The sequence below is a fragment of the Cicer arietinum genome, chromosome 6, assembly GCF_000331145.2.
Source record: "Cicer arietinum cultivar CDC Frontier isolate Library 1 chromosome 6, Cicar.CDCFrontier_v2.0, whole genome shotgun sequence".
In the NCBI taxonomy this organism is placed as follows: Eukaryota; Viridiplantae; Streptophyta; class Magnoliopsida; order Fabales; family Fabaceae; genus Cicer; species Cicer arietinum.
The window spans coordinates 14,036,909-14,063,406 of record NC_021165.2 but is presented as its reverse complement, the minus strand read 5'-3'; the positions used below and the strand labels follow the sequence as shown (position 1 = coordinate 14,063,406).

At 30.1% G+C, this 26,498-nt stretch overlaps 4 protein-coding genes and 1 pseudogene across 6 annotated transcripts in view; 3 read left to right on the top strand and 2 right to left on the bottom strand.

Annotated features, from left to right (window-relative positions):
- The first annotated feature begins 5,309 nt into the window (after positions 1-5,309).
- Positions 5,310-9,075, top strand: LOC101493337 (uncharacterized; annotated as a pseudogene).
- Positions 9,076-10,970: 1,895 nt separating this feature from the next.
- On the top strand, positions 10,971-14,572 carry LOC101496231 (malate dehydrogenase, glyoxysomal). The gene is made up of 9 exons (XM_004504828.3): positions 10,971-11,167; positions 11,825-12,040; positions 12,281-12,595; positions 12,839-12,928; positions 13,015-13,098; positions 13,793-13,828; positions 13,914-14,003; positions 14,098-14,192; positions 14,286-14,572. The coding sequence occupies exons 1-9, from the start codon at positions 11,093-11,095 to the stop codon at positions 14,356-14,358; spliced, it is 1,074 nt and encodes a 357-aa protein (XP_004504885.1). The 5' UTR covers positions 10,971-11,092; the 3' UTR covers positions 14,359-14,572.
- Positions 14,573-14,970: 398 nt separating this feature from the next.
- On the bottom strand, positions 14,971-19,481 carry LOC101495898 (transcription factor bHLH25-like). Of its 2 annotated transcripts, XM_073370285.1 has the most exons (5): positions 18,217-19,481; positions 17,044-17,098; positions 16,372-16,821; positions 15,710-16,078; positions 14,971-15,519 (listed from the first exon to the last, which is right to left on the bottom strand). In XM_073370285.1, exons 2-5 carry the CDS (start codon positions 17,080-17,082, stop codon positions 15,445-15,447), a joined length of 933 nt encoding a protein of 310 aa, XP_073226386.1. In that variant the 5' UTR covers positions 17,083-17,098; positions 18,217-19,481; the 3' UTR covers positions 14,971-15,444. The 2 variants fall into 2 exon arrangements, with proteins under 2 accessions (XP_073226386.1, XP_004504883.2); XM_004504826.4 differs by having other exon boundaries at positions 17,044-19,481.
- A 147-nt stretch (positions 19,482-19,628) lies between these two features.
- LOC101495571 (L-galactose dehydrogenase) lies at positions 19,629-23,636 on the top strand. 2 transcript variants are annotated; one of them, XR_003473471.2, is made up of 6 exons: positions 19,629-19,898; positions 19,973-20,201; positions 20,692-20,991; positions 21,767-21,895; positions 23,158-23,343; positions 23,442-23,636. XR_003473471.2 is itself a non-coding variant. In XM_004504825.4 (5 exons), the coding sequence occupies exons 1-5, from the start codon at positions 19,681-19,683 to the stop codon at positions 23,287-23,289; spliced, it is 1,008 nt and encodes a 335-aa protein (XP_004504882.3). In that variant the 5' UTR covers positions 19,631-19,680; the 3' UTR covers positions 23,290-23,636. The 2 variants fall into 2 exon arrangements, 1 of the variants encoding a protein (XP_004504882.3); XM_004504825.4 differs by having other exon boundaries at positions 19,631-19,898; positions 23,158-23,636.
- A 1,085-nt stretch (positions 23,637-24,721) lies between these two features.
- Positions 24,722-26,498, bottom strand: part of LOC101495250 (probable protein S-acyltransferase 23) — a 6,743-nt gene continuing 4,966 nt past the window's right edge. The window contains exons 9-13 of the mRNA XM_004504824.4: positions 26,178-26,255; positions 25,939-26,037; positions 25,681-25,759; positions 25,421-25,569; positions 24,722-25,076 (exon numbers count right to left, since the gene is read on the bottom strand). Coding sequence (XP_004504881.1) covers positions 24,888-25,076; positions 25,421-25,569; positions 25,681-25,759; positions 25,939-26,037; positions 26,178-26,255 — 594 coding nt within the window. The 3' untranslated portion in view covers positions 24,722-24,887. The remainder of the gene's footprint in view (positions 25,077-25,420; positions 25,570-25,680; positions 25,760-25,938; positions 26,038-26,177; positions 26,256-26,498) is intronic.

The window sequence follows — 26,498 nt, the reverse complement described above, 5'->3', positions numbered from 1 at the left end:
TAATTTTACAATCAACGTGTTTGTCAAACGTTTTTGTTTTCGAAAAAGAAACTTCAGAAAAAAATCTCAACATTTTTTATAAAAAAGTTGTTTGAAAAAATTTCTATTTTTTCTTTTTAAATTTTAATATAAATAATTAAAAGTTCCAAAAAATTGTATGATATATATATATATAAACATTTAAATTAACAATCGATTAACAAAATAAATAATCATATCCATTGTTAAAATTTATAATTTAAATATCCAATTTTTTAAAATCATTTATAAATATAAATGTATTTTGATTAAAAAATTAATGATTTTGTATAACTTTAATTAAATCATTAAAAATATTTGAGTTTTACCATTACTACTTTTAAAATCATCAATAATTAATTATGAGTTAAATTTTTAAATTGACAAGACATGAAAATCAAACTATACATTTATTCAACGCGAGACTTGGATCTTTTTATAACTATAGATAAAAAAAATCTCTTAAAATATTAAGTCTCAAACAACAAAAATTAAGCATGAGAGTGAAAAATTATTTTGGCGGTGAGATAAACTTTGAGATGTGAGACATAATTTAGTCTCTAAGAAAATAAAACAAAATATAGTCTTTAAAAAAGTAATATAATAAAATACACAATTTACACATATTACATTAATCATAATCTAAAATATTATTTGAATATTACCAATAATTTTACTTAATTTTTATAATTTTTTATATTTTTATTTTACTAATTTTAATTAAGAAAAAAATACACAAATAGAAAGTCGCATTTCTAATATACGATCAATTACTACCTCTAATTATTTTTCTTCACATAATAAAGGCATGACTTAGTAAAAATAAAATAAAAATAATATTTTAGTATATTTTTTAAGTGATTACTTTTAATTTTTTTTCCAAAAGGGATATAAAATAAATCGGTGAAACAGAGAAGTTACACTAAAATTATTTCACACAATTGTTTCCATACTATATTTCTCTATAGATAATTATGTTATCACACCTATTAATCTACATATTTATAATTAAAATTAATAAACTCTTCCTATGCCTATTATGTTATAACTATTTTGATACAATATCTATCTATTTTGATAATTAACATTAGTACAATATCTATCTATTTTGATAATTTCTAGTGTCACAAGTAACTTTTGCTACATCATATCCAACATATCACTATATAAAGATTAAGAGGACATTAACTATTTTTCTTTATTAAAAAAATTAAGATGAGAGGACGATATCCAAATCTAAAATAGATAAAATATTTGAGTTCATTAAATATTTACAAAAGAATTTATTAACTAGTTAATGTCCTCTTAATTTTTATAAAGAAAAATAGTTATGTGCTATGTTTATGCACTAATTTTTATTAATGTCCTCTTATTTTGAGGAGAGAGAAGCTAGGACATTAACTATTTTTCTTTATTAAAAAAATTAAGAGGACATTAACTATTTTTCTTTATTAAAAAAATTAAGATGAGAGGACGATATCCAAATCTAAAATAGATAAAATATTTGAGTTCATTAAATATTTACAAAAGAATTTATATCTATATCTCCTTAATAATATTAATGAATATTGAACCCCCAATTTATGAGTTTAAAATAGTCTATAAAATATGATATCATGTATAAATTTAATATTTATTAATATAACATAATATGATAATTTTATTATGAACCTTATCGTACTCTATTTTTTTAGTTAAATTTTTTTTATCATGAATGCGAGTTGGGTCAGAAACTAAAATGATATGATAAAAAAATTAAAGTTCATGTAATAGACAAATTAAATGATATGGTATGATATAACTATCATATCACAATTCAATTTAATGTTTGATAAATCAATACGATATAGTAAGTTAATTAATATTAAACACTATCATGTCATGTCTCTTTAGTTTAAAAAAACTTATTAAATATGAGTTGAATTAGAAACTTTTGTGATATGATAAGAATAATAATTTACTTAATTGTTTTTAGATTAAATATTACCTGTTGTTCCTTAACTTAATTTCAGTTAACGTTTTAGTTTTTTTTTTCTCGATTTGATTCTTTATTTTATTTTAAGTGACAATTTAATCTTTTATGTTTTAAAATGTCAATAATATTATCTTTTTTTACAAAAATTCGTCAAAATTTTTAAACAAAACTCATTAAATTAATTATATTCTTTAAATCAAATATACCAATTTTATATTACCACTTTTGCTTCTAGTACTCGCAACAAATTAAAACTTACTTTATTTATTTTGACAAGATCAGAGATATTTATTGCAAGTTACATCAAACAATTTTAAAAATGTATTTAGTTCCTTGTGATTTGTGAAAAAAGAAGAAAGACCAAACTTGTTAAGTGTGTAGACATATGCATTTACGAATAAAATTTAAATAGATTATAACTAAGTAGAAGAACATTTTAATTATTTTTTCTTCTGACTAAAAAAAAGAATATTTAAAAAATTATTTATTTGAAATATAATAGTATTAAGAGTTTAATTTATATATAATTAATTATATTATTTTTTATATTATCAATAAATTAGCACAATTAAATTAATAAAAATATTTGATATTTAATAAAATTATCTCTAAAATCATTCTATAAATTACAATATACATATGTAAATTTTTTTACTGCCTAAAGTTTAATTAGCACTAGTACAGTAGTACCCTTTCATTTTATTCTTAAAAATTTAAATATGGACGATTAATAAATAAATTTAAATATGAACGCGTGTTATACGAGGGGGATTATTTTGGTCCTCGCGTTGCACGAGCCATCGTAAAAATTTTTTATTTTATTAAATATGATAGCAAGGTCCATCATAAAAATTATATCACAAATAAATTCATATAAGTAGCTGTAGAAAAATCATATAAATATCCGAGATTTATGAATGGGTGTAAAATTATTTTATACAATTAATTAATCACAATAATCTGTTATCATTTTAAACGATAACAAAAAATGTAATAATTTGTTATTATCAAACAATAAAAGAATATTAAAATTAATAATTTTAATCTATGATCCTATAAAATTAATTTAAAATTCACTATATACAATAGGCTAAATTATATTTGTGGTCCTTTAACTTAACTTCAGGTAACGTTTTAGTCCTTTATCTTTTTTTTTTCCCGACTTGGTCCTTTATTTTAATTTTAAGTGATAATTTGATATTTTATGTTTTAAAATTTCAACAATGATATCCTTTTTTATACAAAAATTCAAAAAAAAATTCAATCAAAACTCATAAAATTAATTATATTCTTCAATATAATACAAATTTCATCAAATTCGTAACGCAAATCTTCAAATAAACTCATATTTTCATACTTTATTTGATATTTTTAGGAATAAAGGACCAAGTCGAAAAAAAAAAAGATAAAGGACTAAAACGTTACCTGAAATTAAGTTAAAGGACCACAAATGTAATTTAGCCTATACAATATATTTAGCCTATACAATATATTTTCTCTAAGTATTTTTTATTATATTATTCATTCGATGTTTGCTTGCTTGCCACGTTGGCTACCACCTTACCACAAGTGTTGTTTATCACTTTTTTAAGAAGACAACGAAAAGGAAGATTTTTTAAAGAAGATCTTTAAAAAAAAAATAGAAAATTAAAATTTATTATTAATAATAATAATGACAATAACGTCATATATATATATTCAATATGACCGCGAAACCTGTGAGAGGGCCAAATATTGTGGGTGTGGAGTGCTCATGACCACTCAAAATTTTATTATTCTTTATCACTCAATTTAAAATAAGAAAAACATTTAAGAATCTAATTTATCTCTTTCTAAAGACACCAACGTAGCTTAAACTTGAAACTTTCATATTCACGATCTATCTTTTTATTACTAGATTAAATCTTTTGAGTTTCTATATTTTATTATTATAAAAGTTTTTATATAGTGTATATGTAATTAGTCCCTCAATAAAACTTGTAAATATGTGTCACATCTTATTAGTTATAAAAAGCTCCAAGTGTCAATAATAGCATGCCTTTTGAGAGGAGCCGTATGGAACCATGACATTCTCTAATTTTTTATATTTATTTTTAATAAATTAATAATGATAGGTTACTAAAATAATAACGATAAGTTATTAAAATACTCCTTTCAAATTTTAGAATTTGAAAAAAGTCATTCACTATTTAATTTCACCTTCTTCGACACTCCCTCTCTTTTACGTATGGATGACAACATAACCTGCACCCGCGAGTATTCACCCAAACGTGTTTGATTTGAGTGGGAAAAAATCCGCTTTGATTGGGTGCGGGTGCAGGTGCGAATTTGGGGTGGTGATATATACCCCGTATTGAAACCCGCCCCACAAGTAATATTAATGTAATTTTTAAATTTATAGACATATACATATTGAATATACTTAATATTTTTTTAAATATTAAAAATTATAATCCTATCTCTATTGAAAACATTTTTTAATTTTATTATTGTCTAATAAATATTATTTTATTATATTAATTATAATATATATGATTTTTAAATTTATAATTTTATGTATATATGAATAGACGCGGGTGTGGGCTGAGAAATCCGAACCCCGTTGTGGACAGAAATGGGAGTTTGAATTTTATACCCGATATGAAACGGTGGCGGGTGCAAATTTTTCCTTATTAGTCGGGTGCATGGGTGGAGGAGGCAAAATCCACCCCCGTCTCTCCTTCTCGACCCTTTCATTTGCGGCCATCGGCCGAACTCCACACGACATTGTTGTCTTTTGCTCTTCCATGTGTCGTTTGTCTTATTCAGACTCTATCTTCTTGCATTTATGCTCCCTTCTTTGTGACAAGCATTGTCGCTTGTCTGCATCACTCTACCTATCCATCTCATTTCGCAGTCGCAGCGACCAACGTCGCCTCTTGGTCTTGGTCCTCGAACTATTTACTTCTTATATTTTTTTCAGGTTCTTACTCTTTTCATCTTCTACTATTTTTTAATTGTGAATTGTTTTAGTTTAAGATTGTCAATTAGTAGTAGTGTGTGAGTTATATTTGCGACTTTGTGAATTGTGAATGATTTTAGTGTGAGAATTATGATGATGAATTTTAGCGTGTGAATTGTGACTTTGTGAGCTGTATTTCTAATTAGTGTAGTATGGATGTGGGATTGAGAATTAATGAACTGTTTTACTTTGTGAATATGAGTTGTGACTTTGAGAATTGTGAACTGTTTGTCTGAATGATTTTGTGATTTTGTGATTTTATGTTACTAAGTTAGTGTTGTGTAATTAATTTGTGTATTTTTTAGGAGTGATACAATGTTTAAACATAAAAAAATTGATACATTTTTCAAGAAGAAAGGTTCTAAAAAGGATGAAAATTGTAAAATTTCAATATTAACACTTGAAAAGCATCCTTCTGATGATCAAATAGTTCAATTAGATGAGCAGCCTTGCAAGATTCATAAAATTACCACATATAAATTTGATGTTAGTTGTTTAGAATGTGATGGAAAACGTCTCCAAAATTGAGAATATTCGGTGAATCAAATAGATGAAGTTCGAAGAGCTTATCATTATTAAGGTCTCTATCAATGTGTAGTTGCAAAACATCCCCTAAATGGAGACAAACATCCAAAACGATTTTAAGCATCTTAGTTCAAAATGTTATCTTCATGGTTAGAGTACTATGTGACTAATGATGTTATTGCTTGCTTTGTTACTTGTTCAATACAAAACCAAGAAGGACCCTACCGCTGACATCTTCACAAGAAAATGATTTAAAATATGGAGAAATATCAATGTTAGAAAGAGTTGTTCACGATAATGCAATGAAAGCATCTCAAGACTTGTTCAATCAATTTGTGCACATCATAAATGTATTTAATGTGCAGAGTGACGATCTAATCAACAAAAGTAGACTTCATCTCCAGAGCTCTATTGATTCAGTTCGTTGGCTCACATTTCAAGTTTGTACTTTTAGAGGTCGTGACAAATCACTGGGATAAAAAAATAGAGGTAACTTTTTTGAAATGGTCAAATTCTTAGCATCATACAATGACTAACTTGCAAAATTAGTGCTAGAGAATGCTCCATATAATTCAAATTATACATCTCATAAAATTTAAAAGGAAATTTTGCATATTATGTTTAGTAAAGTGAAAAGCTATATTCGAAAAGAGAATAATGATTCTAAATTTTGCATAGTTGTTGATGAATCGTGTGATGAATCTTTAAGGAAGTAACTGGATATTATTTTGAGGTGTGAGAATAAAATGGATTTATACAAGAACATTTTTTTGGTCTTGTGCATGTTAAATACACTATGATTATTACTCTTAAAAAAGCCACTTGTGATGTTCTTTCTCAGCATGGTCTTGATGTTTTAAATATTTGTGGGCAAGGATATGATGATGCTAGTAATATGAGAGAGGAGTGGAATGGATTACAAGAATTATTTCTGAAAGATTGTCCTTATGCTTATTATATACATTGTTTTGTGCATAGATTACAACTTGTTTTGGATATTGTTTCTAGAGAAGTTTTTCTCATTCATGATTTCTTTTCACACTTAACTTTTATTACCAAGGTTGTATGTTCCTCTAAAAAGTGTCATGATGAATTGCAAAGTGCCATATTAAAGGAGATTTCAACTTTGTTGGAGATTGGTGAACTTGAAAGTGGTAGTGGACAAAATCATATTTGTAATTTGAAACGTGCTAGAGATACTTGTTGGAGCTCGTATTTTTCTTCTATTTGTAGTGTGATAAATTTGTATAATCCAACTTGTGCCGTTCTTAAAGATATTAGAAGAAATGGAACATGTTATTCTACATGTGTGAATGTTAATGTTGCTCATAAGCTTATAAAATCATTTGAGTTCATATTTTTTGCACACGACGAAAGAGATTATGAGAATTACATATCATCTTTGTCAAGCTTTACAACAAAATCTCGAGATATCCTTAATGCAATGCAATTAGTCAAAAATATAAAAATATTAATTCAAAAGTTGAGAGATGATGGTTGGGATGATTTATTGACAAATGTGATATTATTTTGTGAACAACATGATATTGATTCTCCTGATTGTAATGTTATTTATATAGAACGCGAATGACACGCTCGTCATCAACATGATCACATCAAAGTGGGTCAACCTTATAGAGTGAATCTCTTTTGTGTTACAATTGATAAACAATTGCAAAAATTGAATCACAAGTTTTGTACGCAAATAATTGAGCTTTTGAGTATAAGCAATAGTTTGGTTCATAAAGATATTTACAAATAATTTGATATGGATAATATATGTGCTCTTGTAAACAAATTTTATCCTCTGGATTTTAATTATCAAGAGAAAATTAATTTGAGATTTCAATTGAAACACATTATTCTTGGTGTTGTTAGTCATCCAAATTTGAATAATTTGTCAACTAAGTTTGAATTGTGTGAAGCTCTAAAAAAATAGAGAAAACAAATACATATTATTTAATTGATCGACTAATCTGTCTTATCTTAATTGTTTTGGTTTTTATAACTACTACAAAAAGATCATTTTCAGAAATGAAGATTATCAAGATAAGACTGCATAACAAGATGGAGGATGACTTTCTTGCTGACAATATGATGTTTTATATTGAAAAAGAAATAGTTGAAAGTTTTAGTTCTGATTCAATTATCGATGATTTCAAGGCTCTATAAGAACAAATGGTACAACTTAAATTTGATGTACATGTCTCTTTTCATGGATTATATTTTTATTTTGTATTGATGTTATGTTGAATTTTTAATAAAACTATACGACCTTTATGAATTTCAATTATTATATTTTAGTTAATATTTATCGTTCCCCACAATATTTTGTGCAAGATACGCCACTGTGCAAGGCTACCGAGGCCTATTAATATTTGTAATTTTTTAACTCAATCTCCATCTAGAAAATTTTATTCCATAATCTCCTCTCTACAATTATATCCCACCCCACAAACTCTCTAATAGATTTATCTTTGATTTCTTATATATATATATTAAAAAAAAGAACAATAAAAAAGGTTTTCCTACCACACATGATGTCTATTCCAAAAAAAGAATTTTATTTTAAATTTTCTAAAATATATGTGTATCGAAAAATTTGACTCAAATTTTTGAAACACAAATGTAACCTAAAAAATTTGAAAGAAAATGTTTGTGGTAAAATGAATGAAAATTTGATTTAGTTATTTATAAAGAATGACATAGTTGGAAGTTCAAGTTAATGTGGGCTAAGGGTATAATTGTGGAGCATGTGGTAAAATTTCATATATCTATAGTTAAAACAATTGTAGGCTGGGATTAGGTCGCTTTGGACTGTGTCATGTGACTTAGTGGCCACAGATTAATTAAGAGAAGAAATATTTTTTTCTCATCTATAATTTTTTTTAAAAAAAACTCCCAAATTTTATTTGGATTGGTTAATTTAAAAGTGCATTTTACACGTTTGGATAGCCAATTTAAATATATATTTTTGTGTATTTGAGAGTGAAAAAAGAAACACTATACATGTATCAGGTGAATGGATAGGATTTCACTTTTGATAAAAGAAAATTAAAAAATTCATTGAGTTGATGTTCGAAAAATATATTTTTTTTGCACCTTGCATATTACATAAAAAAATATAATTTTTTTTATTGTCCTTCGAATGTATACTTCTAAACAAAAAAATAAGATATTTTTGTCTTCTAACTATGTAATATCAAACGAAATATTGACCTTTTGACTCTTTAAATATCATGATTTGATGATTTTCTTTATTCATTTTTTAAACGAGAAATTTTGAACCCCTACACTATATTTTTAATTGTATTTTTGAAATTTTCTATAATTTTAAGACGAATAATATTTTTAATTGTATTTTTGAAATTTTCTATAATTTTAAGACGGATAATGTATATGAGGATCCTAAAAGATGTATATGATGACATTTTTTATCTATTACACACCTTGAGTTGGATTTTGATCAATTAAAAAAATAAGTTAATCAAATATGTACTTGATCTCACTTCTTGAATATTTTTACCCACAGATCACCATTGTGGTGGTTCTTTAAGTCTTATTATTTGTACTCTTTGAAGTGGTACCCTTTTGTTAAGGGAGAAAGTAAAACAAGAATTCTCCATTAATTAGTGCTCTAAAAAAGTTTAATGTATTGACTCTTTTTTTCTTTTCTACTGTGTATGAATCAATATTTTAAAAAATCAAAAAAGACATTGAATTGAAGAAACTTTAGGTTTATGATTCAACTGTTTTAAACCAAAGTTGAAATATCAAGGAACTAAATTATAATTTAAAAAAAAAGTAATCAAATTGTAAACAGTGTGATTCAAGGTTCGACGTTTAACTGTTTGATTATCATAAATCAAAACTCTATTTATTCATGAGGTGTATTTTAAGGACAAGTAAAAGTATGTTATACCGTCAGACATGAATCAATGATCTAACCTACGTCAAGTTCAGTCTAAATTAAATATAATTTATTATTAAACAACTTTAAGAAACTTTTGAGAAATTTATTTAGTTAAAAAAGTCAATACAAAAAATCTTTTAAACTCCTATTAAGAAAATATGAATTATATTTTCTATATATTCTTGTTATTAGGGGCTTGCTACATAACCAAAAATAGAAGTTTGCCATTTAAAATATCAATTTTTTAACTTTTAATGAGTTAAAAACACAAGTTTCATTAGTTTTTGAATTTAATGTTAAATTATAAGTTTACCAACTTTTTAGTAATTTAATCATATTAACATACAATAATTTATTATATATTAATTTAAGTATATTATTATAAAATAAAATTAAAGGATAATGTCATATCAAATTCTTTAAAATAAATTAAATTTTAAAAATTATATTTAATTTTATTGATTTATTAACTCATTAATCTATTAAAAAAAATAAATTATATTACATATTTAAAGATGTTTATCTAACATACTTTTAAATATACTAACAAGTGATATAAGAATTTCATAATAGTTTCGTATTGAGAAAAAGTTTATATACAGTCAAAACTTAGACAATTAAGACAATTAGGTCTTAAAATTTTGACAAGACCACGACTAAAAAAGTCTAACCCAATTAAATATATTCTTAGTCCTAATTTTAAGGTAGTAGCTCTTGTTTGCCCGCTTTTAAGAGGGTTGGATGCTATATATATGCTTATGCTACGAAGATTTGATTATTTATAGCGAATAATATGTGTTATTTTTTGTTTTTGTTTATTATTATTATTATTATTATTATTATTATTATTATTATTATTATTTTCTTAAAAATATATCACTTTTTATTTTGACTTTTTGATGTTTTGTTATAAACTCAACAAAATGTACTTACATTGAAGTTGGTTTTGCAATTTTCATTTTAATCCTTATTTAGTTAGACTAAAATAAAATATTTTATATATTATCGAGATCAATTATTATATAAATAAAGTTTAATTGTCAAAGCAATTTTATTATTTTTTTTGTAAAATATGATATCGTAAAAACTCTTTATACAAGTATTAATTAAATGCATAAAAATAAAATTTACTAAAATTAAAACAAAATAAAATTAATATATTTACATTTATATATTTAATTTTTTTGTCTGTAAATAAAATAGTAAATATATTCGCACACAATCGAATTTATCTTAACTAAAAATATCGATATTTACTACACGACCTAACCTTATTAATATATTAAAACACATTTTGGCTCCTCAATCCTATTGAATTTATGTATTTCCTTCTATTTGGACGTGTGCAATGCGAATAGAAGCTGATTTAAGTTTAGTTAAAATTTTGAGGGCCACATTCAATTGAGGCCTAGGATAATAAGATAAGGGTTCAGAAAACTGGTTTCCACACAATTAATTTTTGGTTAAAATCATATAAAATGTGGAGAAAAAACACTGGACATATACATATATGTCAACTTCTTGGTACCAATTATTATTTTATCCATTCATTATATTTTTCTGTTTATATTCTTTTGCACACTTATTTCTTTTCTTGTTTTTCGCACCCCATATAATATAACTCTTCAACGTCCCTCTGTGTCTCAAGTAGTACATAGTAATGGAAGCACATGCAGCAGAAGTTAACCACCGTATTGCAAGAATCTCTGCTCATCTGCACCCTTCAAATTTCAAGGTTTTTTTCCTTTGGTTTGCTTCAGTTTCTTTTTTTATTTTTTGTTGCAAAATACTAGTTTAGACTTGAAAGCATTTAAACAACATAGCTTGAAAGTTTAATGTTCAATATAATTAAATTGAAATTATCTTGGTTTGTATTCCTAGCATGATAAACTAGAGCTTTCATGTTGCCAAATATCGTTGCTTAATAGTGTGTATATGCATTTAGATTTTGCGATTTTTGGTAGACAATCACAGTTAAATGTGGCCATTAGGGTCTTAATTAGAGTAAACCTTCAATTTGATTCATAAACTATCACTCTCTCTCCTATTTGATCCCTGAAATATAGAAATACACTAAATAGTTCCTAATGTCAATCCATCAAATTAGCCTTTCAAGTTTCAAATATCATTCTCTCTCGTATTTTTAAAGTATTTGAGACACTAAATTGATGGATTCATAATAGTTTATTCAAAACTATTTATTATGTTTCTATAGTTCAGGAATCAAAAAGAAGAGACAATGATAGTTTAAGGATTAAATTGGATGTTTACTCATTTTGATTATGGTCGCAGAGACATCAAGAACCTTGATGTCGCAGTCCAAATCATGGTGGCATATGTTTATTTTAAAACCCTTGTGTGTATGAATGCCATGTCAATTTTGTGATGACAGGAAGGAGGTGATGTTCTACTTAACAAAGCTAATTGCCGAGCCAAAGGCGGGGCACCTGGATTCAAAGTAGCAATCTTGGGGGCTGCCGGAGGAATTGGTCAACCCCTTGCTTTGCTGATGAAGATAAACCCATTGGTTTCAGTTCTTCATCTTTATGATGTTGTCAACACCCCTGGTGTCACAGCTGATGTTAGTCACATGGACACTGGTGCCGTGGTAATTTCTTTTTTCATCTCTGTTTCTATTTTGTTCCATTTAACATAATGTTGAGAATCATCTAAAATTGTATCACAAAACTTTAGTAGTTGTCATAATTCATATACTAGCAACAATTGTGTTTTTCTTCAGAACCACGGGGATTTTGTTCGAGTTGCTCTTTATCGGAATTGTTTTCACAGTGTTTATCACTTTATCTGCTATTATGTTTGCGTGATGCAATTATATTCGGGTTTCTAGGTTCGCGGCTTTCTTGGGCAGCCACAACTTGATAATGCACTCACAGGCATGGACTTGGTAATTATACCTGCTGGTGTGCCAAGGAAACCTGGAATGACAAGGGATGATTTATTTAAGATAAATGCTGGAATTGTAAGGACCCTTTGTGAAGGAATTGCCAGGGCCTGCCCCAATGCAATTGTCAACTTGATTAGCAATCCAGTGAATTCCACTGTGGCAATTGCTGCTGAGGTATTCAAGAAAGCTGGTACATATGATCCAAAACGACTTTTAGGAGTTACAACTCTTGATGTGGTGAGGGCAAATACTTTTGTGGTAAGCATAGGTTTCCTCTTCTATCTCATAATTGAATTTCCTTCGTACTATGTATTTATGTCTTAACCCTCTTGCTCTCAAGGGAAAGGGACTTTGATAAATTGAAGTTCAGTCAAGAAGTAAGTAAAGTCTGACAAAAAATTGTTCAAACGAGGATTTGAACTCTGGTTCATTCGAACGATTTGTTCTTCCTACTATCGTATGAGTGCATGCTGATGTATCTTTTTTCTTTCTTTCTTGTAGGCAGAGGTACTTGGAGTTGATCCAAGAGAGGTTGATGTTCCGGTGGTGGGAGGTCATGCAGGAGTCACAATATTGCCTCTTTTGTCACAGGTTTTGTAGAGAATACTTCCTCGATTAAAAATGTTGATATCATCTAACAAGTCAGTAAACCTTATTTTCTAACTGTGTTTTTAAAGGTTAAGCCTCCCAGTAGTTTCACTGCAGAAGAAGCTGAATACCTGACAAATCGCATCCAAAATGGTGGAACAGAAGTTGTTGAGGTAATGCCATATAAATGTTAAAGGAAAAAATACACCTTCGGTTTGCACGGCTAGCCTTTAAGTTATAATAAATTACGTATGCGTTCTTTTAAGTTTGACAATTTTCTCGAATTACTGTAATGAAATGTCAAGATCTAATCTAAACACCGTAGGGAGTTGACTGTCTTAGGTACTTTGTATGAGGAGGAAGTTAAAGACACTAATTATGTAGATAAACATTTCTTACCTTGTTTTTAAGCTATATATGGGTCTAAATGGCTGTAGAGGCAATCGAGAAATGTGGATCATTTATAAGGTTTTTTTGAAGGATTAGTATGAGAGACATATTGTTACAACATTTGGTAGAGTTTCCAATGATCATATGCTATCAATTGCACTAATTGTTGTCGAAATTAAGACAAAGGATTAACGTAGCAAATATAATATAATTTAAAGGACCAAATTTGGGATAAAAAAAACTTAAAGGACCCAAGCAGGAATTGATTAAAACTTAAAGGAAGACAGGTATAATTTTGCCAATATTAAAATATATCACTTAAATATGTGATTCGAGTAGAAGAGAGGTAACTTTACAAGATTTGTTGCTTATTAATATGTTGATAATTTACACTCAACTTCCTTTCCTTCCTTCTAATTTTATTTGGTTTGTGACTGATTCGTCATAATTTTTTTTTTTTGCTGTTGCATATTACAGGCAAAAGCTGGGGCTGGTTCTGCAACACTATCAATGGTTAATAGTTTAATATTTATAGATTTGCAAGCATTATCAATTGAGTCTCAGTATAGGAACTAGCTAAACTTGATTGATTGTGTAGGCATATGCAGCTGCTAAGTTTGCTAACTCATGCCTCCATGGCTTGAAAGGAGAAGCTGGGGTGGTGGAATGTGCTTTTGTTGATTCTCAGGTGCCAATTTCAAGTTTTTCTTCTTTCGTTGTACATGTTCTTAATATTTCCTTTCATATCTCATTACATAGTAGCTCATATATGTCTTCAACAGGTTACGGAACTTCCTTTCTTTGCAACCAAGGTTCGTCTCGGTCGCAGTGGAGCAGAAGAGATACATCAACTGGGTCCTCTGAATGAGTATGAGAGGTATTACAGTAGTTTATCAAACAATTACTTATTTTATTGCAAGCAATGAACAAAGAAAAAGTTAAAATTCTGATGTTTAATACTTAATAACAGGATTGGGTTGGAAAAAGCAAAGAGTGAGTTAGCAGAAAGCATCAAGAAGGGAGTAGACTTCATCAAAAAATAAATCAGATAAAGTAAAACTACTTTTGTTTTGTCTCTTTACTCTATCTATCTATAAAGAAATTGTGTAATAATTCCCTATGTTCATAGTAGATTTGTCTTAAGAATATTACTCTAAATTTTTGGTGTTGTCACGGATCTGACATCAGTAAAACCTTGTAATATATTCTGAAAGTGAAAGACACTACAATATGAGTCATTTTACTATTTCCAGATCACTTTTTCTCTAATCTTTCACTTCACCATTACACATTTGACAGTGAAAAGCAAATAGTAATGGACACGTTTGTCCCTTGAGATTTTGCTGTATCCAGTGAATGAAAATTTGATAGAATTTTATTGGTTTCTTCTCTTTGACCTCCACATTCTATACATCCAAAGGAAAAAACATTATTTATATTTTGTCTCTTTATAACAATTAATTTGCAATTAGTTTCCAATAATTTATGAATGTTCATATTTTATAGGTATTTGTTGGCTAAAATCTTTAATGTTTTTCTGTTATACAATAAAGAATCATGACAAACTGATGACATTAACATCATTATGTGAAACATGTAAAAAAAATTCTGTATGTTGTAAAATATACAATTATTTCATTAAAGCCAACCAAACATTTAAAGTGTACTGTATATTATTTCACTTTGGTACATACTTTGCAAGAGGTTTGAACTTACAGCCTTTGGCAAAGTGTTCAAACTCTATACAACTTTTATCAATCAACCATTTTGTTTGAAACAGAGAGAGAATAACAATACAATGGCCTATTTGTCAAAGGCACCCAAAAATTCAATGCCCCTTTAATAAGATTTTTAGGGAAGAGATGGTAGCCATAACATGGTCATCAAGTTAACCATGCAAAAAGGAAAATATGCAGCCACAAAAACCCGTCCACAAATGAACCATAGTATAGAGCATGCTTGGAGTAGATGAGATAGTTGACATTATAGGCCTTGTAAGTAAAAATATCACTGAAGAACTGAAAATTTAAACACTTATATTCTATATATATATATATATAGTTGAAAGAATATCCTATATATTCTTCTTATGCTTTTGAGATTTGTTTAGTATGAACTAAAGGAAGTCTTCACATGAAAGATGTAAAAGCTGAGCGCAGGTTTCTCACAAAATCCTTCACTGTCATGCAAAATTCCATATCCATCTGCAAATTGGACAAATAGTTTCCATATTAATACACGACTTTAGTAATTTAGTAGTTAAGCAATTTTTTTCATCTAAGTAGTCAAAAGACTCAGAATATAACCACTGGAACTTAATTCAATATTTTAATTTTTTTGTTGGTTTTGTTTGAACTTTCTGCTTTCAGCCAATATAATAGATACAAATATTACCTGTGCAATAATGGTTATATCAAGTGCACAGCTCCCAAATGTCATGACACTGCTATTGGTGACTTTTAGATGGAGTCTCTCAATTTCATGGATTATTTTTTCCAAAACCCCGTTGCTTTTCTCACAGTGAACTCTTATGAGGACATTTCTATCACAAAATCTTGCTTCAATTTCTGGCAGTTCCTCGTCAAAGGAACCGTCGGATTCTGAAGAAGAGTTTTCAACATCATCACGTAGTTGGGATTTCTTCACAACCACCACAGATTCCATGTTTTTCTTCATGTTTTGTTCCTCCTCAAGAGCCCTCACTTTCTCTTGCAATTGCCTCAAGTACTTGATAGCATCTCCAAGAACAGTTGCTTTATCCATCTGTTAGTAGCACATTGAAAAATAAGACCACAAATATTAGTAACGCTTTGGTGAGTAAATGCCTGATAGAGCTTATAAGCAATCTCAACCTTACAAGCTGATTCTGTGAAGTTGAGTTAAACAAAAAATTCACATTAGAAAAATTTTGAATTTAGATTTGGTGCAGACATCGCGTCTGCGTCTCGCAGTTTTCGATTTAAACTGTCCGATCTCAGCTTAATAGCCGAGATCATTGATTAGGGCATGTAAACGCGTGCTTTTTCTGCAGTAGTGAATCCCAAAATTCTGTATACCTTTTGTAGTCCAGGAACAAGGGCAGACAGAGCGATGAATCTCTCGCTGAGTTTCTCTCGCCGCTTTCTTTCAGCTATTATATGATATTGAGGTTGAGAGAGTTTAGGACGTGTCGCTATTTTTTTTGCCTCCAAAGTTCCTTTAGAGATCATGTCAGAACTATTTTTGCTGATGTTTTTAGGACAAACCATCTCATCCTTAGGCTTCACTAATCCAAACTGGTTTATTTGATATGAGTCATCAAACGAAAGAAGATTCGGGTATGAAATGAATTGAGCCTCTAGTGTCTGAGCAGTTTCCACTGAAGTTCTGTGGTTGAAGTTTGGATAAATATATGAATGGTGTTGTAAAGTGTCTCCAAAAGCAGCAGCTATTGGCAGTGAGTTAGACTCATCAATAGAATTCGAATGCCACTGATGAAGAAAGAAAGAAGGATCCTCCAATATTTCCTGCAAGATCAAACACATGCTTTCAGAATGTTCATGGAAATTTCATATATTTTTGCCTTGTGCCTTTATTAGACTATTTCACTGCTTAATTATTAAATTTTATATTTGTCTCATTTCTAACCAAATGTCAAATTTTAACTTATCATGTGTTAAATGGCTGAAAAATTAGGTACTGTCAAAGTGTAAATGTAATAAACAACCGACAAGAACTATATATCTTACCAGATCAGGAAACCCTCTGATGAATGAAATATTCTCCATAAGAAAGCAAACCTTGCTATCAAATCAATTATATTTTTCAGCTCATGCACTCATAGAGTGTAAAGTACTTAATGATGGAATAATGTAAATATTGATAGGAAACTAAGCTTACTCATTAATGTGAAGTTACTTATTATATATAACATCCCTGTATCCCAACTTAGAACAGTAACATGCTCACGGGTTTTGATGTGAATCAGCTTATACAAGCTAAGATGCTTACTGTTCTTGATCAAGAAAAATTGACATAACATTTTTATATATTTAGAGGCTTAGAAATTTACACTTTAAACTTCTGTTGTTTTGTGGACTTTTAGGGGAGTGTTCACTAACAAGTTATTGACATTGCTTATACATCAAAGGACTATTCTTGATCGTGTGGTCCCTATCCATGTCCAAAGCCTCAAGGTATGTATTTATTTGCTATATTTCTTTTGTCATTGATAATTCGCAATCATCACTAATTGAGCTTATTAGCTAACCTATTAGCTACTAGTATTAATTAATAAACTATAAAGAAAATGCCTATATATCAGTAGATAGATATATGTCATGTATTAGCCACTGGTTATTGATTTCAATTTCAAAATACCAATATGTTTACTTAACTAATATCCCAAGTGCACTTGTTTTCCTATACAAATTTGTTTCTTCTGAATGCTTAAACAATGTTTTGAGGACACTTGTTAGAATTCTCCTTTACATACTTATGATGTATAATTTTTTAAAACGAGGGGTTGGATCCACATCATGTTTTTTTTTTTTTGCCTCCCAATGTCATTTCACTGAGAATGTGAATTTATCGAAGCTACAAATTGGAGATTTTACATGGCCGCGCAATGATTCGGTGATTTTATAGTTTTTCAAATACTAAAATATATCACATTTTTGCCATTTTACTTTTGTTATTGACACACCATCTCAAAATCAATTAAGTCGCTTTAGTGAACCCGTGCTACACTTGTTGATATACTAAGAATATGTTTGGTTTGATAATAACATATTTTCCCATGTCTCAATGTAAATACACCGTGAAAATTAGGAAGCTGCAAATTGTAGCAATAGACAAACTTGCAGTGATAGAGAATTCCACGTGAAAACAAACAGGAGCTAATTTTTTGATCTTATGCTTACATTGTTGTGTCTCCTCCAATTCCCACCAGCTATGTTACTTCCCTCTCTTCCGCAAATGATGTGTTCTTCCCTTCTTCACCTATGGTGCACATGTTATTATCTAGTTGTAAAATTAATATTCTTAAATCTGTCCTTTAATATAATAAACTATATCATTCTTAAAATTTAGATTTATTATTTAGATATCTATTAATTAATTTTTTTTTATCTGTACAGCGCACACATGTTATTATCTAGTTGTAAGATTGACTTAAGAAATTCCCAAGTCGCATTGTCAAAGGTGAAAAGTTTAGCATGAAGTGATAGTGTGGCCCATTGAACAATGAACATGTGTATATTATATCAAAGAGAACGCGCATTAACGAAATAATGTTGATAATCAATATTAAAAAGCTTGTAACTTAGTGTCAAAAAATTAAAAGATTGTAACTTATATATGGTCGTTTGGTAGGAAATAAGAAGAGAAATGTTTGTGGCCAGTTTTGTTCTAGCTGGTTCACAATTTTTAGATTTTGTGCTGGAACAACTCACCTTACAGTACCCTATCTAGAAACCTACCAAAACGCGTACTCCAACCAACCTCACATGCCCTAAAGTCGTAGGATTTTGTGGCGTGGATCAATGACCACCAATTAATCCAAACGCATTATTATGATTGTGGTTAATCCACTGATTGGTTAATGTATTAGGAAGTAAGAACAAATAATTAATTCCTGAAAAATAATTAATTTCACTTTACTTCAAGCAAGACCATTGAGGGTCAGATTTGGTCCAATAGAGTGGAGGAGAGGAGATAGATTTTAAAAAATGCTGTGCTTGATTCAAGAGAATGAGAGGCATTTTAAATAGTTTTAAGTTATATTTAGTCTCTTCCTTTCCCTTTAAAATTTGAATCAATCACAAAAATTACCAATCTTCTCTTTCCTCTCTTGCCATTCATCTACCTCCAACTAAATATATCATAAGTGAGACGATGAGAAATAATTACTAACAACAAATTAAATAAAATATAAATGTGTCATTCACTTCTTTAATGCCTGTACCAATCTAACGAGTGAAATTATAAGTTCACACCAATGTTGAATTATAATTTACTTAAGAAAATGAAATAACACTTGGTGTGATTTAGTAAGATTCAACTCTTTTACCTTAAGTAATTCTTAATTATTGCATAATTGCTTCAATTGTTTCTGATCCGACTCATTTGTTGTTTTCTGCTAACAACTTAGAATATTTTAAATAGTAATATTTTTTTGATGAGAGTGGTTAACAAAGAGTTAGAGAGAAAGCCACATAAGGAAGACAATTGAAAGAAAGGGTATCAATCTTTTATCAAGATAGTAGCAAAAAGTGGGGTACAAATATCAACCCAAAAGAAAAGATAGGGCAATACTTACATTATTGAGCCTGATCAGAAGCCCGACTAAAAAAAAGTGGGCCCGAGTGTACCAAAAATACAAATGGATGATGATATTATTATTATCATCGAAGAAAAAGAAGGTGAAAAAAAGAGTGAGAAAAATGGAGTTAAGGGAACTTGGAAGAACCGGACTGAAACTAAGCTGCGTCGGGTTCGGAGCTTCACCTCTCGGCAATGTCTTCGGTTCTGTTTCCGAAGAACAAGCCAATGCCTCTGTTCGCCTCGCGTTTCAATCCGGCATCAACTTCTTCGACACTTCTCCGTACGCAAATCCTCTTTCCTTTTCTCTCTCATTTATTTTTCTTCTTTTATTTTAACGGTTTCAAATAATTGAAGGTACTATGGAGGAACACTGTCGGAAAAAGTTCTCGGTAAGGCATTAAAAGCTTTGAATGTTCCGAGAAGTGAATATATTGTAGCAACTAAGTGTGGACGGTACGGAGATGGCTTTGATTTTAGTGCAGAGAGAGTGACGCGAAGTATTGAAGAGAGTTTGGAAAGGTTGCAGTTGGATTATGTTGATATTCTTCAATGTCATGACATTGAATTTGGCTCTTTAGATCAGGTGTTGTTCCATAATTGTAGCATAATCAGATCCATCCATGCATAACAATAACTACCAAGTAGAAAATAACCTATTGTACAGAAAGAAAAAATATCCTTTTGTACTTACACGGCCTATCATTTTGCCACTCATTTTTAACTTCATTATCTTAATTTTAAATATTTAAATATTAATTAAAAATATCTTTTGATGTCATGTTATATTTATGAGTTAGTTTAACTGATAATTTTATCAAACACTTCAAATTCAATTTGTTAGCGTATCGGATATCAACTTGCTTATCTGTTATGCACTATATAAACATATTCGCTGTCGGCTAGTTTATCCTCCATCAAATGTGTTTTACCAACCATAGTCGTACTTAATATTAGACATATTGTAGCAGTAGTGACATGATACTGGAAACTAAAACAGAATAACTTTCTTAGCATTATTTAGTTATAATTTGTAACTGCATTTCCAGGAGTGCTAACTGTTTGGCTTTGTTCAGATTGTTAATGAGACAATTCCCGCACTCCAGAAACTGAAGGAAGCAGGGAAGACTCGTTTCATTGGGATTACGGGACTTCCTTTGGGGATATTTACTTATGTTCTTGATAGGGTTCCGCCTGGAACATTGGATGTGATACTTTCCTACTGCCATCACTCTATCAATGACTCAACCTTGGAGGATATAGTGCCCTATCTTAAGTCCAAAGGTGTCGGTATTATCAGTGCTTCTCCGTTAGCGATGGGTCTTCTCACTGAAGCTGGCCCTCCTGAATGGCATCCTGCTTCATCAGACCTTAAGGTCTTGTCTTATTATTTACCAATAACAAAAAAAGTTGATGATAATGTTTCTGTTTCATTGAGGCCTAATTTTAAGTTCACATTAGGTTGCAAACATTAAATAAGAGCCTTAATTTACCTGTTATGATCACACCTCAGTGTTCCCTTAAAGCAAGCCTGTCTCGAGTTTGATTGTGAAAACCAAATCATGCTTAAGAAACTTGCACCAATATCATCTTTCGCAAAAAAAATGTAATTTGTTACTAAATTTCTTGGGCACTGACATTTTTCTTATACAAAAGGATAGTGTTATTCGGTGTATAAGATCTGATGTGAGTTATGAGAGTATTTTAAATATGTAAATGAAAAGAAATAGAATTAGTTCTGCCAACAAAAGACAGACAACAATAAAAGAAAATCAGGCATTGAAATTCGAAACAGAATTCACATATAGCAAAGATACTCAAATTACTGTGTATACTTATTAGTTTAATAGAAGACAGAAAACAATCACAGAAAATATAAAATTAAAATTTGAGATTGCACACATATTAAAATATAAGAAAACGATACCCAAATTAATTAGCCAACCTACTGATTTTTCCCCCATATGACATATTGAATAAATAATCATGGCCTTCAATACCTTTGGTAGATTAGGGAATTTCCTGGAAAATGATGTTCCAGGACATCTTGTACAACGTCTCTCTTGAATCTCTGTTTTCTGCTTATGGTCTGGTAAATTACATATTTCATCAAAACTAAACGGGTTCTATGTATTTATTTGGAATTTGCAGGCTGCTTGTAGAGCTTCTGCTACCTATTGCCAAGAAAATGGAAAAAACATTTCAAAGTTAGCATTGCAGTACAGCTTGTTAAATAAGGAAATCACATCGGTGCTTGTTGGCATGAAATCTGTCGAACAGGTTCTGTTTCACCTTCATGAATTGTCATATTTAACCGCATACATCTATATTCTGAAAATCTGTCGTTTGGTGGATGATGCATTAAACTTTTCTCTAAGGCTTTTGGATCATTTTATAGCTTGGTCTATCTAATAGTTACCTCGTTGTTTTCATTAAAGCATATGCGAGCATTTTTCTCTGGATTTATGTACATATTTTTTCTTCTATTTTTTAATACTCACTAATCAAAGTGCAAATCATGAGTTTTAGAAAAGGTATGCTAACACAATATTTGTTGATCTGGTACTATAAGGTAATGGACAGAATTGTATGATTAAAATAATTACCAACTAGATTTCTTGGCATCGATGAAAAGTCTGTTTCTCCATTTTTTATTTGGTGAGAAAAGGTTTTCAGAATTCTTACTGTTAAGAGCACATCTAAGTGCAATAATAGTTGGGTAAAGATAAAGGTCCCCACCCCTTTATATTCTTTGTATGACATGAACATGATGTAGCAAATATAAATGGCAGGTACAGTTAGATGAATTTGTTTGTCTTTTTCTCTTCACATTTTCTATAAAATGTTCTTGGTGGCTGGATTATACATTTGTCTTGAGAAGGAAATATGATTTCAGCTCTGGTGATCACCTGCGAAAATCTAGAAAAAAAAGTTTAGGAGCAGTTATAACTAAATAATATATATGGTTGGCATAGAAAATAAATTTAGACCAAGAACTTCTCATAATTGTGGAGTTCTTTGCCGCAAAACAAGTGGGTTATCGTCTAACATTTATTGACCTGCTTGAAGGTCCTTTGTATTTGCTTCCGAAAAGAGATTGGCCTTTGCATGCATTGGCTTTAAAAATTTCTATAATGTAGTTGTGGGATCATTATGTTTACAAGCCGCAGAGATTTTTTAACACCCAAATGATTTGCACATAGTTCTGCGGTTTGTGCTTTATCATGAATGTGCCAAAGCATAGTTATTATACTATAATTGGCAAAACATGTTTGTATAGTCATAGTAGTTGGAAAAATGGAAAATTCCTTGCATAAACCCTAGTGCATTCAGGTCAATAAAGTAATATGGACACATTATTAATTAATTAGTGATAAACAGTCTCAGTTAATCAATTAATTATATGTCAATAGTGGGGCGCTGAGTGCACTAGGCTTATGCAAGAATGTTTATACAAGAGTTTCTCATATCTCAAGTACAATTTGGGTAATGTGGACCAGTCACTTAATAAGGATGAACTGTTCTTAATTGAGATAATATAGGTGGAGGAAAATGTTGCTGCCACAAGAGAACTTGCAGCTTCTGGAATCGATAAAGAGGCTCTGTCAGAAGTTGGAGCCATTCTAAAGCCTGTTAAAAACCAGTCATGGCCTAGTGGAATCCAGCAGAGTTGATCCCCCCTACTGCTTGACATGGCCTATCAAGACATCCACAATTGTTTCATTCAAGTTAAGAATGTTCTTTATTCCTATTCAATATGAGAAGATATTGAACTCGTACAAATACTAAGATCCACTATCCAAATTATTTTTGGCTTGTCATTTAGGGTGTCCGTTATGTTTCACTGTTATCTCCTCCAGCTACTTGGGAGTCAGGTCAACCAGTATATGTAGTATTATACAACACTGATAATAAGACTAGTCATTGGTTGTTTCCATCTGTTTATGTGTAAGTTAGAAGTTCTTCTACAACTATTGTAACTTGGCAATTTTAAAAAATTTCTAGTTTCCCCGTTCATACATTTTTGGAGTTTTCACCTTTTCCGATCTTCAAACTATTTTCAAAAAAATAGCAAAGTGGATTCAACCTTGATGAAATGCTCGATTATGTATATATACTTTTTTAAATCTTAATCTTGTATGTCTTAATTATTAGAATATTTGAAATTATGGGATGCAATAAAAGCTGTATGGGTTCAAACTCTGAATTTCTTCACTTCATCAAGGGATGAACTTTCGCTCCGAAATGACTTCAAATGCATACGTCTATAAATAATATAAATTGCGTAGTTTAAATGGACACTTTTGAACAAATTATGTTGTTTGGAGGTACACTTCTGTAGAAATACAAAAGTGAAAAGTAGCCTTCTTCGCCAATTCATAGGCTCCATAGCCTTATGCATTTTGACCAATGTTCTTTCCTCCAAAATTCCTGACTTTTATCAGATTCTGCAATCTGATAGTGTAAAACTTTATCCGATCATGAAAAATAGGACTAATGATGTTATTGAAAGTTTTAATTCTGTAGATTTATTTTTGCATATTTGAATAAATTAACAACCACCATAAGTTTTTACTACTGGATGTGTCTGTATGTACTCAACAAAAACAAAGGTGCAATTGTTTAATTAACTTAGAAACTGCAAAAACAATAATTAATGACATGAATTCGCTTACGTACTTAAAAAAAAAGCTAAAATTACAATAAAATAAAGACTGCATATACGAGGCGTGGATTTTATCTTGCATTTTTAATTGGAAATTGTATTTGTAATTATAAAACACTACTGTCTTCATTCCAGCTTTTCAAAATCTTGAAAACGTAAGAGCACGAGAAAATTGCCGAAGGAGCTAGTCATAGGGTGGTAATTGGAAAAGATTATATATTTTGTTAGCCCTCTGATTATTAGGAAAAAAGACCTTGATAATGTGGAGTTCAGTTGGAGGTAAGAAAATTTGGTAGGCATGTCTATATAGTTTGCACCTTTCAGTTTTATTCCTGCCAAGCATCAATCATTAATCAAAAAGACATTGTTGCGGTACTTCTTCAAAGTAATGCATACCCACAAAACACTTGCACGATTTGCACATGAGTGAATGCAGTGTATCAGATAATGTGTTCTCTAAAGAACCCAAAAAATGTTTTATTTCTCTGTGCTGTAATCCAATGTACATGTATCAGTAAATGAACAGCCTTCACGTGACTGTGAAATATGAATCAATAATAATAATAATATAACAAAGGATGTATGGACATAGCGAGGGAGATTGTTCTAAGAAGCCACCTGCTGTAATGGTGGCCAAGCAATACCATCATCATCTGTGTGGCCCAGAAAGACAAAATCAGCACAATTCTTCCAACAACCATGATTATATGGGTTTCTGAACCGCCCATCTGGACCACGAAGATACTCATACCTTGTGGAATTCGCTAGTTCATTTGTGGTCACATTTCGTGCTATCTGCAAACACAATTTGCAAATATGAATTTATATAACTACTATCTTCAAGTTGAGTAATAGAAAGTTAGAAACTGTGTGAATGAGATGGCTGTGCGCAATGTATATTTTAAAAGCCTTCAGTTTTGGTAAGTATGACAGTAAGTTACTTCCTTGTCTTTTCCTAAAGGTGGCATTCATTTTTGGAGAAAGATAACCAATTCCTACACAGAATTGGTGAATTTCCATAACAAATGACACAAGACCTCGATGTCACATTTCATTTTTGGCAATTTTCCCTAATACATTGCTGGCACGAACTTCCATGATTACCGATAAAATTTTGCCAGTATAGTTTAAACAATTACCATGGAAATCTGTGTTACTGTCAAAGTTGTAGCTGCAATGACGACAACAGCATCCATCACCAAAAATGCAACAAGACCTGGATGGTTTACTAACACCTGATGGATCCATGTTTCTCCTGCTGGTAATGCTGGTATTGATGTCCACGCTCCTGTCATGGAAAACAAGGCTGTTATCTAATTCAGGTAAAACAATAAATTATAAGCTTCAATATGTAGAATACTGGAAATTGGAATTGGAATAAAAGCTCTGCAAGACATACTTTGAATAGCAACGGCGCCACTGACAAGAGAAGTCATAGTTCCCAGGCAAATAAAAATAAAGAAATCCCTTTTGTTCTTCTGCAAGAGGCATATCAGTTATGATATTAAGGCTTCTATGAAACGTGGAAAAGAAGAGCTACTACTGTTGCTTTTACTAGAAAAGTCTAGTAGACCGGGAAAAAAGGGAAGAAAATAAATCCATCATAAGAATGAGTTTTTCTTTTAGCAGGTAAATATTAACATAACACACAACTTACCTTCCCAACACAATTAGATATCCATGGACAATGGTGGTCAAACTGTTCCACACAACGCTTACAAGTAGGGCAATGCTTAGATCGGACAGGTCTTATTATCTGATGATACAATTCAAGAAAACCTGATAAGTGATCACTTCTTTTGAGTTTTGAGAATTTAATAAAATAAAACATAAAGGAAAGTAAGGTATCAACATCAAACTTTTCAAATACTCAAAAAGAATGCACATCAAGTAAACCTTGCAGGTAGGGCAAAGTTGAGACCAATTTCCCATCCAAACAGAGGAACTGTTCAGCTCAATATTCAACAAAGGATCCTGCAGAATACAACAGAATAACATTCACAGACATTACAATTATAAAAAACAAAAGTAAACATTACCAAAAAAACAAAAGTAAATAACATCTATGCTGAAGTATAAGGTGACATTTATAGGAATAAACAAACAATAAAAGTTATGTTATAGTCAATGCTCTGAATTTTTTTTGGAAGTTGCAGCAAGTATTGCATTCCCTGACATGCAACAGAAATTATGTGTCACGCACATCTAATTCCTGCT